The 15,764-nt window shown below is 40.7% G+C and overlaps 1 protein-coding gene across 4 annotated transcripts in view; it reads right to left on the bottom strand.

Moving 5' to 3' along the window:
- Positions 1-15,095, bottom strand: part of dock7 (dedicator of cytokinesis 7) — a 161,137-nt gene extending 146,042 nt beyond the window's left edge. For all 4 annotated transcript variants that reach the window (XM_078218392.1, XM_078218390.1, XM_078218389.1 and 1 more), the window contains exons 1-3: positions 14,949-15,095; positions 12,855-12,957; positions 1,192-1,367 (exon numbers count right to left, since the gene is read on the bottom strand). In XM_078218392.1, the coding sequence (XP_078074518.1) occupies positions 1,192-1,367; positions 12,855-12,957; positions 14,949-14,986 (317 nt within the window). In that variant the 5' untranslated portion in view covers positions 14,987-15,095. The remainder of the gene's footprint in view (positions 1-1,191; positions 1,368-12,854; positions 12,958-14,948) is intronic.
- Between the last annotated feature and the right edge of the window lie 669 nt (positions 15,096-15,764).

A 15,764-nucleotide genomic window follows, 5' to 3' on the forward strand; every position in this document is an offset into this window, starting at 1 on the left:
AACTAGGGGACAGAGTTTGGGGTGGGGACCAAAGGCAATGGCTTTTGTTTTCTCAATATTTTAATTGGATAAAACGTTTGTTCATCTAGTGCTGGATGTGCACAAGCAGTCTTATAATTTAACAACAGTGTATGAGTTGGGAACAATGGTGGTTTGGTAAAGCTGGATGTCTTCATCATGCATGTGAAAACTAACTCTGTGGGCTGTATTTTGTGACAAGCTGACAAGGGCAAGATGGTAGGTGGACATAGAGAATTGAATGGGAAGTTGCAAGTCAGACTCCCAGCAGTAGGAAAACAGCAAGAGATTAAGTCAGGGACAGGAGGGTAACAAAACAGGAAACTCACCTTTTAGCAGTGGGAAGCTCATTGATATGCTTAATTTCCCACTTGTATAAAATTTAGATGCAATTCAATGTGACTTACTCCTGCCTCCCCAATTTAATGAAACTTGCACTAAATTCACACATGTCTCTTGTGGCTTCAGTAACCCGCCAGTGAAAGGTGGTGACTTATGTGGTTCCTTTGACTCAGTTTTGAGAGTCCTTTAGACTTCCAGGAGGCTGAGTCACAGGGCACTGAACTGATCTTGGAGATGTTTTCTCTGTTAAAAATTGATGTGCACACAGAGCATCAGACAGGCAATTCAGAACCCAGAAGTACTGGGTCCAAAATTTAAAGAGGCAGCACACAACTGATGTGCAGAGAGGCCATCTCTTAAAGTGGCATCATATATTAGGGTCTGTAATGGTAGGACACTTAGGAGGCTGCCTGCAAAGAGAGGCACATAGCATGGGAACCATCCACCCTTCTTCATCCGAGCGCTGGAGGCATTGTGCTGGCTGGACTGTGACATCTCAGTCCTCAGCTGAACCCATTGATGCCACTGAATGAATTTATGTGACGGTGGATGAATCTTCTCCCTGGACTTTAGAATGTCTGTTTGTGCTGGAGCAACAGAAACTCAGCTGGAGATTTAAATGGTAGAAGGATAAAACAGAAATGTTGAGATAAAAACAGAACAAATCCATCAGCATTAACACTATTTATTGCTTCAAATGGAACCGTTCATATAACCAACCTTAGTCTTCCGTTAGTTTGCTAATCTGCAGTGTATATATAACCCTTTTGTTTTTAAGATTACATCTGATCAAACTGCTTTGATTTGCATAGTTAGGAATTACCTTCTTACCTTTCTTCAGGGACAGCTTGCACCAATGTTCGGCATTCTCTGGGACTGTAAATAACTTCAATGTCGTCTGGAGGGAATTCCAGCAAGTCCCTTAAGGGACCTGGATCAATTATAGGAGGGTGCATTAACACATAATCCTCAAAGTCCACTGGATCCACCGCCTCCGTTAGTGGGACCTAGAAATCACACATTTTCAGAATTTATTGTGCAAAATCTACTCACCTTAAATTGAATTAATTTGTTGTACAATTTCTTTCACTGAGGTCTAGAATGATGTCAAAAGCTCCATCACTCAATGCACAACATTTGATAAACTTCCATAATGCCCAGGACTTGGATGGCAAAAGCACTGGTCATAATAGGAATTAACCATTCAGTCCTTTGAACTGTCTATCATTCAATTAGACTATGGCTGATCAGTATGTCATGTCCATTTACTAACTTTTGCTCCATATTTCTTGATTCCCTCACCTAACAAAAATGAGAACATGATCAGATGCAACACCCTTCATAGTCAATTCACTTGCTCAATTTCATGGTCCATCCTCACATGAAGAATAGCAAAGCAGCCAAAGAATCATACCCTTGCAATGAACTAACGCCTTCAGCAGGGGAGTGCGGGAAACTGGTTTTTAAAATAGTTGATTTGGTAATATCTGTGACAACAAAAATAACTTCCAGTGAGATGGCACCTTTAACATAATACATCCTCCCAACGTACTTCACAGGAAAGTTATCAAATAAAATTGGAGCTGAGCCACACCAGATTATCAGGAGAGGTGACCCAAAGCTTGGTCAAAGAAGGTTTTAAGAAGCATATTCAAAGAGAAGAAAGTAGTGAAGCAGAATGGTCTAGACAACTGAAGGTACTGCTGCCAATATTGGAATGATTAAAATTGGGGATGCACAGGAGATCAAAATTGGAGGAGTACAGGGAACTCAGGAGGTTGTGGAACTGCAGAAGGTAAGAAGGAGAGAGGCCACGAATGGGATTTGAAAACATGGATGAGCGTTTTAAAACCAAGGCATTGACAGACTGGGAGACAATGTGGTTAGTGAGCTCAAGAGTGATGATGAACAGAACTTGGTGCGAGTTAATAAAGCCAAGATGAAGAAAAGAAGCTACAAAGGAGAAAGAGTCCAACCATCAAAGGAGAAGAAGAAATCCAACGTTAAGAACATCAAAGTTTCTCAAAACAAGCTTTACTGTAGAAATTTCAGGCACAATGCATCCAATTCTATAGATGTTTTAAATTAGTGAACTATATCATTTTTAAATGTGTTTATTCTTCTACATTCTTCAAATATACATCATAGCAACTGGATCAAAAATCAAAAGAAAGCATCTGAAACTAATAATTGCAATGATACAATTGGTTCATTTGGTATTAGCTGGTGTTTCAAGATTGCTTTGGAAAAGAAATGACTTGTTTAGTTCCACGTGCATGCTCATTCGTGACCCTCTCTTGGTAGCATTTTCTTAAAGCTGTCAAACATTTGAATAAATGAGCATGTTTCACAGAACAGCTATTACTTAAGTCAAATAGAAAAGTGTGATTTATGATTTTTCTCGCTTACGGATACATATTAATCCAAATGCCACATCTGGATTTTTGATATATGTGAAGGATCGCTTAATTATAATACAAGTTAAAATATTAAGAAATGAAATCTAGAGTCAACATTATCACAAGTTATCTTTATTATTGCAATACTACTATTTATTTCAGCTCACAGTATGTGACCTCACAACTTGGTCCAGTGAGGGAGTGATCTAAAGGTGGAGTCAAATCCAGCACTTTACGGGAAAGTCACCAATAGAGCTTTGAAAATACACTATCATTCAAATTCACAATTCTGCATCATATTCTGTTCTCAGTTTCAGGAACTGTGTCAAAACTGCTCGCAATGCTCCAAATGGGGTCTGACCAGAGCCTTATACAAACTCAGAAGTGCATCCCTGCTCTTGTATTCTAGCCCTCTCGACATGAATGCTAACATTGCATTTGCCTTCCTAATGGGAGTCATTGATCAAGATTCTCTTAAGGTTAACGTGCAGATTCAGTCGACAGTTAGGAAGGCAAATGCAATGTTAGCATTCATGTCGAGAGGGCTAGAATACAAGAGCAGGGATGTACTTCTGAGGCTGTATGAGGCTCTGGTCAGACCCCATTTGGAGTATTGTGAGCAGTTTTGGGACCCATATCTAAGGAAGGGTGTGCTGGACTTGGAAAGGGTCCAGAGGAGGTTCACAAGAATAATCCCTGGAATAAGAGATTGTCGTATGAGGACTCTGGGTTTGTACTCGTTGGAATTTAGAAGGATGAGGGGGCATCTTATTGAAACTTACAGGATGTGCGAGGCCTGGATAGAGTGGACGTGGAGAGGATGTCGCCACTAGTCGGAAAAACTAGGACCAGAGAATACAACCTCAGGCTAAAGGGATGATCCTTTAAAACAGAGATAAGGAGGAATTTCTTCAGCCAGAGAATGGTGAAACTGGGGAACTCTTTGCCGCAGAAGGCTGTGGAGGCCAGGTCACTGAGCGTCTTTAAGACAGAGATAGAAAGGCTCTTGATTAATAAGGGGATCAGGGGTTATAGGGAAAAGGCAGAAGAATGGGGATGAGAAAAATATCAGCCACAATCGAATGGCAGAGCAGACTTGATGGGCCGAGTGGCCTAATTCTGCTTCTATGTCTTATGGTCTTATGGAGTCAAGCTTATTTACCTAACCAAACTCTAAACAGTTTCACAGTTGTCGAAAAGCCCTGAGGATGCGAGGGGAGAAAAAAAATCCATCTCGGGGTTGGCGAAACTTTTACCAAATGCTTGGAGGTTACTGAGGGAATGACTCATCTCAGAAAATTTACAGGCTTGTAGGTCAAGGCACAGCAAAGTTCAAAGGCTTCCAAGGTTAAATGAGTGGGATTTACTGGTCCAGTTTGAGTAAGATCCTGAAATGACTGAGTTCATGATGTTCAAACAGGAAATAATACTTCTACAAAGCAAATCCTCCCTTCAGGAAATTAAGGACGTGGTACTGTGCTCTGCTGATGGCTCAGCAGTTTTAGCCAGACATTAGTGAGTCACACATGTCAGCCAAGTTCAAGATGTGTCCTTTGGTTTGTAAGGAATTAGCTGTCAGCCAAGCAGTGCTAAGTGGAAAGGTGCTGTAATCAGGCTGTATCCTTGAATAATGACGAGGATTAAAGGAAGAGATTAAAAATTGGCTATTGCTCCTATTCCAAAACCAGTATTCTCCGACTCGTGGATAAATTATAGAATCCTGACTGTGCAGAAGGAGGCCATTTGGTCCATCGAGCCTGCACCAACAATGATCCCACCAGCCCCTATCCCCGTAACCCCACATATTTACCCTGCTAATCCCCCTAATCTACACATCTTGGGACACTAAGGGGCAATTTAGCATGGCCAATCAACCTAACCTGCACATCTTTGGACTGTGGGAGGAAATCTGAGCACCCGGAGGAAATCCACGCAGACTCGGGGAGAATGAAAACTCCACACAGTCACCTGAATCTGGAATTGAACCCGGGTCCCTGGTGCTGTGAGGCAGCAGTGCTAATCACTGTGCCATTGTGCCACCCGATTAGGGAGCTGAGTGCATGGTTCAAAGTTAGCTGTGGGAGAAATGGGTTTTGATTCCTGGGGAATGTAGGAATTATATTGTTGGGATAGTCTTCATCTGAATCGTGGTGCGACCAGTATTCTGGCAAGTCATATAACTAGGGCATGGATAACCGCAGCCAGTACAGGAATTGAACTCGCAATGAGAGCGGCACAGTGGCTAGCACTGCTGCCTCACAGCGGCATGGACTCAGGTTCAATTCCAGCCTCAAGTGACTGTCTGTGTGGAGTTTGCACATTCTCCCCGTGATTGCTTGGGTTTCCTCCGGGTGCTCCGGTTTCTTCCCACAGAGACCTAAGATGTACAGGTTAGGTGGATTGACCATGGTAAATTGTGCCTTAGTGTCAGGGGGAATAGCAGGGTAAAGACGTGGGATTATGGGGATAGGGCCTGGGTGGAATTGTTGTTGGTGCAGGCTCAATGAGCCCAATGGCCTCCTTCTGTACTGTAGGGATTTGATAATTCTATATTGGCATCACTCTGCATCACAAACCAACTGTCTAGCCAACTGAGCTAACCAACCCCCAAGGTAATCCATGAAGACCCAGCCTTCTCAACCTTGCCCCTTGCCTGACGTGTGGTGATCCTCAAGTTAAATCAACACCAGTCAGCTCTCCCTGATCATCTGGGGCTATGGTGACTTTACACTTTTACATAACTAGGGCAGTAGCGACAGATGGCTTTAAATTAAACCGTGCGGGCGAAGGATCAAGTGAGGGAAAATGTGCTGAATTATAGAGAGGGGAAAAGACAAGACAGCAAGTATCAAGAAGGGTAATAATAATCAACAGAATGGCAGGAAAGGATAGAGAGTACAAACCTAAGCGTGTGCCAGCATGAATGGCCAAAGTTCACAAAAAAATTAAGACAGATCTAAAGGCTCTGTATCTAAAATGCATGTAGCATCCATAACAAAATGGATGAGTTGTCCGCTCATATACAAATAATTCTGATTGTCATCACGCACACAGCCATATCTCTGTAATGGCCAAGGCTGGTGTCTGAATATTCAAGGGATAACATTTCAGAAGGACAGGAAACTAGGAAAAGGAGCGGAATAGCTCTGCTACGGATGGTGTTAATATGATGGTGAGAGATGACCTTAGGTCTGAAGATCAAGATGTCGCATCAATTTGGGTAAAGACAAGATAGAAATAGCACTGGTAAGAAGTCACTTGTGGGAGTAGTTTATAGTTCAGGTACACAGAAGAAATATTGGGGCTTGTGAGAAAGGTACGGTGATAATCATGGGTGATGTTAATCTGTATATAGGTGGATTCGTTTTAATTTTCTAAAATTCTAGATGCTGGAAAGATCCATCAAATTGGAAAATAGCAAAATGTAACTCTTCTGTTCAAGAAAGGAAGGAGACAGAAAGAAAAATACAGGCCAGTTAGCCTAACATCTGTCAAAGCAAAATGCTGGAAAACTATTACTAAGGTCATAGCTGGACAAGTAGAAAACCTTAATGTTATCAGGCAAAGTCAATATAGTTTTGTGGTAGGGAAATCATATTTGACTAATTTATTAAAGCTCTTTGAGGAAGTAACATGGAAATGGATGAAGGGGAACTATAAATGTGGATACTTGGATTTCCAAAAATCATTTGGCAAGGTGTCATATCAAAACTTACTACACAAAATAAGTGTTCATTTGTAGGGAGCAACATATTAGCAACATAAAGGATTGGTTAGTTAACTGGGAAAAAGCGAATGGGGATAAATGGGTTGACAAGATGTAACCTGTGAAGTGCCACATGGACCAATGATGGAGCCTCTACTATTTACAATCTATACCAATGACTGGGATGAAAGACCAAATGTATGGTTGCTAAATTTGCTGATGACACAAAGATAAATAGGAGATTAAGTTGTGAGGAGCATATAAGAAGTCTGCAAAGGGATGCCGGTACATTAAGTGAGTGGGCAAAAAATGGCAGATGGAGTATAATGTGGAAAAACATGGACAAATGTGAACTTGTTGACTTTTGCAGTAAGAATAGAAAAGCAGCATATTATTTAAATGGAGAGAGATTGCAGAGCTCTGATTTTCAAAGTGATTGGAGTGTCCTGGTATATGAATGACAAAACCTTAGTATTCACAGCATGTGATTAGGAAGACAAATGAAATGTCATTTATTGTAAAGGGAATGGAATATAAATGGAGGGACGTTTTGCTGGTTGTACAGGGCATTGGTGAGACCATATCTAGAGTACTGTGAAGGGAACAGAATGTAAAAGTAGGGATGTTTTGTCACAGTTGCACAGGATGTTGATGAGAATACATCTGGAATGCTGTGTACCGATTTGGTCCCCTTATTTGAGGAAGGATGTACTTGCACTGGAAGCAGTGCATAGAAGGCTCACTTGTCTCTTTCTTGGGATGAATGGGTCATCATATGAGGAAAGGTTTTACAAATTGGACCTGTATTTATTGTAGTTTAGAAGAATAGCATGATCTTATTAAAATAAATAAAAAGATCCTGAGGGCACTTGATAGGGTAGATGCTGAAAGGATATTTCCCCTTATGGGAGACGAGAATGAGGGGGGACACAGTTTAAAAAAGTAAGGGGTTTCCCATTTAAGGCAGAAATGAGGAGAATTTATTTCTCTCAGTCATTAGACTTCCGAATTTTCTTCCGCAGGGAGCAGTCGAGACAGGGTCATTGAATATTTTTTAGGCTGGGTTAGATGGGTTCGTCACTGACAAGGGAGTGAAAGGTAATAGAGAGGAAATAGAGGCTACTATCAGATCAGCCATGATCTTATCAAATGGCGGAACAGACAAGAGGGACCAAATGGTCTACTCCTGCTCCAAATTCATATGTTTGTATGCTCAAAAGTGCATACTTGTGGACTCAATAAATTGAAACTTACTGTCTACAGTTCAATATAAAAAAATGTCATTTAAGTAAAGCACTGGAGTGTGGCCAGTGCCTTTGAAACTGTAATGAGTCAGTGTCTTCAGGAGAATAGTATGTTGGAGGAAGAGATTTTATAAAAATGGATCAAAATACGTTAAGGTTAAATTACATATTTTTGTACCATGAGATCACAGATGATGCATTCTTTTAAGTACAATGAATAGTTAGTTCATTATCATGTCTGTGCCTGCAGGAGTTGCTTTAATAGGTGAATTAAGGTCTCCTGTTTATTAATAACAGTCTCTAAGGATCTGTGGTTTAGCGTGGCTTTTGTTTTTGTAGTGCACATGAAAACCATAAATGTTCTGCTTATATCGTCATGCCTGTAAAGAACAGAAGTCATTCCATTAAAAATGTTTCTTATGGGAGTTCTTTAGTGGTTGATTGCAGCTGGATACTAAATTATACTGCACTACAGTCTACAGTTGATACAAATGTGTACTCCTGAGACTGGAGTTGTTAATTACTTTCAACATAATTAGCTACTTCAATAGTACTTACACATTTTCAAACCCTTGCAGTACTATCATATTAATAATCTACTAGAGGTGCACTACTGGAAGAGTGTATCAAGCCAGTATGAAGGATTATTTACATTTCAAATTCAAAGTGCAGTTGCATAACTGGCAAATTTCTGTTCTTGCAATATGGAAAAACTGCCTTGATGAATCAGTATTGCCAAATGTGATACTGAGACATAACCGACCAGGAAAGACACAGAATCAAACCTGGTTCTATGTTAAATTAACTGATCTCAGTTGGAATGTTAATAGAGGCACCACAATTCACCACACACTCTTGGTCTAGACAAGAAAGTAGAATCATAGAATCCCTACAGTGCAGAAGGAGGCCATTTGGCACATCGAGTCTGCATCAACCACAATCCTACCCAGGCCCTATTCCCGTAACCCCACATATTTACCTTGTTAATCCCCTGACACTAGGGTCAATTTAACATGGCCAATCAACCAAACCCGCATGTCAGTAGATCACTCTCCTGTGACCATTACCCAATGATTTTTCCTGCACTCTGGTTAGGGAAAGATTATCCTTGGTTAATACTGAACAGTTATTGGGCTGCATTTTCCTGTGGGTTTCAGAACATCAATATTGGAACCCAACTGGGTCCTGAGGCCAGCCGTGAAATCTTTTGGAAAGGCAGCCTCCAAATTGGTTGCTTCACCATTCACCATTGTTATCTAGGTTCTGATGTCAAAGGCTCAATCAGAGAGTCAGCAGTTCTGGAGCCTCAGCAGCCCCACTGTTGAATCAGGTGGGATCCATGAAGGTACCATTGCATGGTGGCCAAATAAGAATGCTGTAGTGAAGACTGTCGAAACCAGTGCAGTCTTTAGGATGGAGGAGAAACTCCTCTGCAGGCTACTCACTGACCTGTTGACCAGGGATCACCTTGATTAAGTCTTCATTCCCAATCAACCCCTAGAGAAATTTCCCAGAAGTGGGAAGACATTGTTAGACAGTTCCCTGTTATTTTTCCAATTCCCACCAACCCCTCCATCTCCAAATCCATCTCCACAGTGCTGGAAAATGCCAGCTCATTGTCTCAGCTCAACATGAAGAATGGCCAAAAAAAAGCAAAATATTCTGAGATAGCCAATTGGCTAAAGTGTAAGTGCCTGTGGAACCATACTCCAAGACAAGTCATGTTTATCTTTGGGATAAGAAGGAAAGAGCTCCAAACAGACTTTGGACAACAAGTTCTAGGAGTAACTAACATCACAGATTAACATGTCTAGGGAGCAGGTGGGTCTACTGATTCCAGCACAGCAAATATGGCTGTATATTAAGCAGCAAACTAATATGTACCACAGTGTCCATTCAGCCATGACAGCATGATGAGGTGCTTTCAGTTCAATCTCAAAATATAATTTAATCACCTTTACTTTACACATGAAATTACAACTATGCCCGCTGTTGAGCATGAAACAAATGCAGATATGTGTGGTTACTGAATGTATTGGGGTTCCAATGCTTGCAAGATGTGTTGGTTCCCTTCAATGCTCCCATTTCAGTACCACGACTGTAACAAGGTATTGAGCGGAAGGTTCAGCAAGAAAACACCATGTCTGTTAACTGCTCAATTGCAAAAGGGGAGGAACTGGCCAAACTATCCTCTCAGTTAGCACAAAAAAGCAAAGCATTTCACAGCCTTAAATGAGTAATTAGCCTCAAATCTAGGTAGCAATTTTCTTGCACAACATTTTTTTAAAAAAATGTGCTATGCAACAGTTTTCACGTTGATCACTTTTACATTGATGTGACTGCCGTGGTGTTGCTTATCAACAAGGGGTCTTCATTGACAATTTCTTAACCACAAATCTCAACCCGCAAGTGGATTTTTACTTTTGCACCCTATAACCAAAAGTAATTTAAAGGAAGCCAAATCAAAAATCCAAATTCAGGAGCATGGGGTGTACTATCAATGGTCATCTTTTGATCAGGTACCATATTAAGTTACTTCTCACCTCCTTCCCGACTCTACAATTCTCTTTACATTCATGATCTTCAACCTGTGTTTTTTCATTGTTTAATTTAGAATCTGCTTCTACTGTTTATTTCACCTTTTAAAAGCAGATTTCTAAATGGGTGAAGTAATTAAATTCATAGGAAAACAAATCCTGAAGATCTAGTCCTTGATTTAAAACTTCAATGGTAATATTAAGGAAAGCATAGCTAGGGAATTTAACAGTTTACTTTGATCATACACTCTCAGTGTGGAGCACTCCCAAGTTTTACTGGTGATATGAAGGCAAAATTCCCTTGACAAAAAACCGCAAGAGCACTGATACATCCTCCAATATTCATCTTTCCAAGCCTAATTCTCTCAACGTATAATGACCATCCCCACTTTCCAACATCAAAGCAACCATCACTGGCCCAGATTTTGTAATAGTAACAACAGCAAAGCTATCAGCTTTCACCATCATCACTTCTCTGAAAAAAGACAGTAAATTATGGAATCCACACATGAGCAATTAAACACAGAAATCTAGAAGTTGCTGTTAGTGATTCTTTGCTTCTCCATAGGGTGTGCTGTTGATGTACTGCAATCAATTATTTCGACTTTTATGTTATTAGTCTTGTTGTAAAAACATTATACCTGGCTGAATAAGCTATAATTTTGAGGTATAATGTATCATAGAATCATAGAAACCCTACAGTGTAGAAAGAGGCCATTCGGCCCATCGAGTCTACACCGACCACAATCCCACCCAGGCCCTACCCCTATATCCCTACATATTTACCCACTAATCCCTCTAACCTACACATCTCAAGACACTAAGGGGCAATTTTAGCACAGCCAATCAACCTAACCCGCACATCTTTGGACTGTGGGAGGAAACCGGAGCACCCGGAGGAAACCCACGCAGACACGAGGAGAATGTGCAAACTCCACACAGACAGTGACCCAAGCCGGGAATCGAACCCAGGTCCCTGGAACTGTGAAGCAGCAGTGCTAACCACTGTGCTACCGTGCCACCTTTAAGCAGCATTAAGTTCATAATTACTGCAGAATAACTCTTCTCGCCCTAAAAATCTAATTTATGGAATTGCCATATTTCTCCATTATGTATAAAGAAATTTACATATTTTAAAATGATGTTTATTAAATGGTGATATTTCAGCTTCCACCTTAATCTCATGTGTATAACCAAATCTTTGTTTTGCTCTCTGTGAAAGTATATTAAAAAGTGAAGCATTAATGAAGTTTTTAACCTCCTGGTTTGCTGTCTGAGAGAATTCTTCAATTTGATTGGCTGCTTACCCTGCTTGTTGACATCACTGTTGCTGCACACCCGGAGATCCCCTTGACTTGGTGCCAGATTCAAATTAACATCAAGAAAGGTGAGATCCACGCCACAGAGATCGCTAGATCTTTGCGGGCAGCTTTCTTCAAAGTCATTGGCGCGCGCCATCGCTTCGCCGCTGACCACAGAATCCGGGCCATTAAGACGAATAACTGAAACATGTAGAACAAACAAAGCAGATAGCTTCAACACGGCAGTGAGCTATATCATTGAACAAAAATATAGAAAAGGATGGAAACAGAGTGTAGCATGAATAGAGGAAAAAAGACAGGTTATTATATCCGTCTTTGGAACAGAAAGAAATTCAATTAATATTTATTTTTGTTTCTATATCAAACAGATAGATATTTGGCAAGACAGGCATCCAAATTTCATTTGGTCTCCTAGTGTGGTTCAACAGCAGAGGCAACATATAACATTATTTATCTTCCAATACCAATAAAGGGTTACCATTTTAAATTTAAAGCATTACCTTCTCTTTTCAGTTGCTGACTGACCTACCTTTGTTTCCACCTTTGTTGTAATTTCTAATTTTAAGTTTTACATTTTTTCATTTTACTACTTGGTTGTGGGAAGTTTGGTTGCATTGTATTCAATTTCATTGTCACCTCTCCACAAACCAGTATCAAATATCAACCAATGATTTTAAGAAACTGAATACAAGAAAACCAGCTTTTATAAGGAACTGGTCAATGTCCACTCATCATTCGTTTTGTTTTCTCCCACAAGGAGAAATGGTCATCTAGAGACCTATACGATCAAAAACATAAAAGGTCACACTGTATTCAATGCAGTCAAGTTTCTCTTCCTTCTCTGCAAACTTTATTTCATATTTGGTGGGATGACATGGATTTGGCACCCACTGGTGCCTCACCTAAGTGCCCTCTTCTATTTTGAAATCTTGACAGTGACTATCAACAGACTATTTGACTGTATATTTCATTACAGCTCAGCCCAATCCTGTCCTCCAACCTCCACACACCGGTGCCTTACAGCAAGGATGACTATAAAGCAAATTAGGAGCTGAGGAGTGCTGAAGATGGTTGTCAAAACCTGACTGGTGCCTTGATGAAGGATCAATTAACCTGGTACATATTCAAGATTGAATTCAAGGTTGTTCTAATCTGTGTAGCTCAGCTCCACTTTTAGTAGTATAGTTAATAACTGGGCCATCCGGGAAACATCAGATTTAACAAAAACACTTCTTTATCAAGCAGAAGTAAAGAACATTCTAAGACATATTTTAAAATGACCTTACAGTATGGTGAGAAATATTTGCTCCAACATTGAGGTTTTTGAGCAGCTGTGGCGAACTGCCATATTGGCCAGAGATCTGCTTCCTTACTTCAGCTGCCACAGTCCTAGAGAGAAAAAAAGTATTTTACTTCAGAGTATTGTATCAGGAATCTCAAGCACGCTGCACTGTGTCCAGGTTTAATTAAGAACACATCAACACTCCTGCTGGAGTTTTACGATACTATGCTTGGGTAACATTAGAACTTGCGCTATGAAATTTGACCTGTGGAGTACTCAGGCCCATGTGTACAAAGCAAGGGCACTATGTAAGCCCATTTACAATGTTTATCAACTTCATGCCCAAGCATATACAGTTAAGATTTATGAATAAAATACTGACCATAGGAGCAAGATGACTTGGAATTCCAAACAAATAAATCATTAACATGTGAGCTAATGCAAAAATGTTTACAGAAAAAAAGTTTAATTAAATTATGCATAATGTACAGGAAAGTAGTTGTGATGTCCTTGCTTCCATGGTGAAAACCTTTAAATACCAAATGTCTAGTAACTTTGGGATAAATGCATTACCCAATGTGGCATTGAGTCATGCCAATCAAAAACATTGTAGGTTTGTTTCTGCTCTGCCGTAAGTTAACTGATCTTAGGCTGGATGTCAAAAGAAGCATGCGGAGTAGGAGATATTTGAATTTGATTTCAATGGCCGTATGGGAAAGGTGTAACATTAAGGAGATGTTTTGCTGCCCTATACCCATCTCATTTCTAATGCTTGATTTGGACAAAATCTTCTCCTGGCATTTAGTCATTGTTAGAATTATCAAACAAAACTGTTCTTAAGGCAATTTCTGAACTTTGATGTTACAAAGCTGTTAAATGAGTTGCATTGTAATCCAAGCAATATCAGATTTGCACCACCTGTCAGAATTAAAGGAACGTTTAAATCAGTGGTGCAAGATGAGAACCAGGATGTATCAGGCACAAACTACAACCCAACTGGACCATTCAAGTCTTGACTAACACCTCTTTGGATTTGGGGGTTTCCTGATGATACCACAAAGAAAATCCATCAGCCACACAATCCATCAGTAATGCTTTCAAAGCTAGATAGCAAATCTTTTAAAATATTTATATCCATGCACAGAAGCAGCATGAATTATAATCAGTACCGAAAAGTTTTATTTCAGTCAAAGAACATATATTTTTAACAGACTGCAGTGGAGTTAATAATGCTGGCTGATGGATAGTCCTTTTATAAATCTACTTGAGATTTAATGTGTAAAGATTCTGTTCTGGACTTCAAACATCTTAAAATGGTTTGAAACCTGCTCAAAGTGACTTAAGTTATCTCACTGTGAGAGTGTAAGATCACAAATGTTGATAGTTTAATTGCATTTTTACACTTAAACATTAGTTGTACGAGTTTCCCTGAAAGAGCACTAAATGCACAAATGGTATAAAGCAGAACCGGGAGTGACCGCAGCTTAGTGTTTGCACCATCCCGAGTACTTGGGTATCGTTTTTTAACATAACGTTTATTTATAGATGTCACATTGAATGTGATCGTATTTAACATACAATAGAGATGATTGTATCCCAGCCAGTTACACTGTATCCATCGTGGTACTTTCTCTCCCATTATACCATATTGCACTGCGGTAGCAGATTACATTTGGCATTGTGGCATTAAATAAATGCACAGGATTACATCCCATCATTGCATCCGGCGCTGCGATCTCCGTCACTATATGTATTACAAGACATCGCCTCATACTTGTATTGTAAACGTTACTGTTGTATTAGATGCTATTGCATACTATTTAAAGCGGTCTTGATTTATTGCAATCTGCGAGGTATTATGTTCAGTCATTTGTTGCTATATTCTACATTATAGGTACACTTTTATTAGTTGCAGTATATTCACATTCCTCCTGCACTGCAATGCCCAGTGCAGGGTTTTTATTCGCTCCTATAGAAGCACAAAGCGGGCTCGGATGGAGCTGGGCAGCCGGGGGGCGCTCAGGCCTCCGCCACCGACCTCTGGCTCTGCATGGAGGAACCGCGCCTCTGCGGAGCGGGCCGGAGGAAGATCTTTTACCTGCTGATTTTCTGCGCGAAGGCGCGGCGCTCGGCCATTTGCACCGGGAGGAAAAAAAGGAGTGAACAGGGCGGCGGCGATAGAAATCAGAGCCCCCAGCCGTAATATATCAGAGACTGGAGCCTCTACCGTAATATACCGGAGACTGGGGCCTCTACCGTAATATACCGGAGACTGGGGCCTCTACCGTAATATACCGGATACTGGGGCCTCTACCGTAGTACACCAGAGACTGGTGCCTCTACCGTAATAGACCAGAGATTGGGACTTCTGTAATACAGTAAGAGTTTTAACAACACCAGGTTAAAGTCCAACAGGTTTATTTGGTAGCAAATGCCATCAGCTTTCGGAGCGCTGCTCCTTCGTCAGATGGAGTGGATATCTGCTCTCAAACAGGGCACAGAGACACAAAATCAAGTTACAGAATACTGATTAGAATGCGAATCGCTACAGCCAACCAGGTCTTAAAGATACAGACAATGTGGGTGGAGGGAGCATTAAGCACAGGTTAAAGAGATGTGTATTGTCTCCAGACAGGACAGCCAGTGAGATTCTGCAAGTCCAGGAGGCAAGCTGTGGGGGTTACTGATAGTGTGACATAAACCCAACATCCCGGTTTAGGCCGTCCTCATGTGTGCGGAACTTGGCTATCAGTTTCTGCTCAGCGACTCTGCTGAGCAGAAAGGATGTTGCATTTAGGTAGATTGAACCAGGGCAGGACTTACTCAGTTAATGGTAGGGCATTGGGGAGAGTTATAGAACAAAGAGATCTCGGGGTACATGTTCATAGCTCCTCGAAAGTGGAGTCACAGGTGG

The sequence above is a fragment of the Mustelus asterias genome, chromosome 8, assembly GCF_964213995.1.
Source record: "Mustelus asterias chromosome 8, sMusAst1.hap1.1, whole genome shotgun sequence".
NCBI lineage: Eukaryota > Metazoa > Chordata > Chondrichthyes > Carcharhiniformes > Triakidae > Mustelus > Mustelus asterias.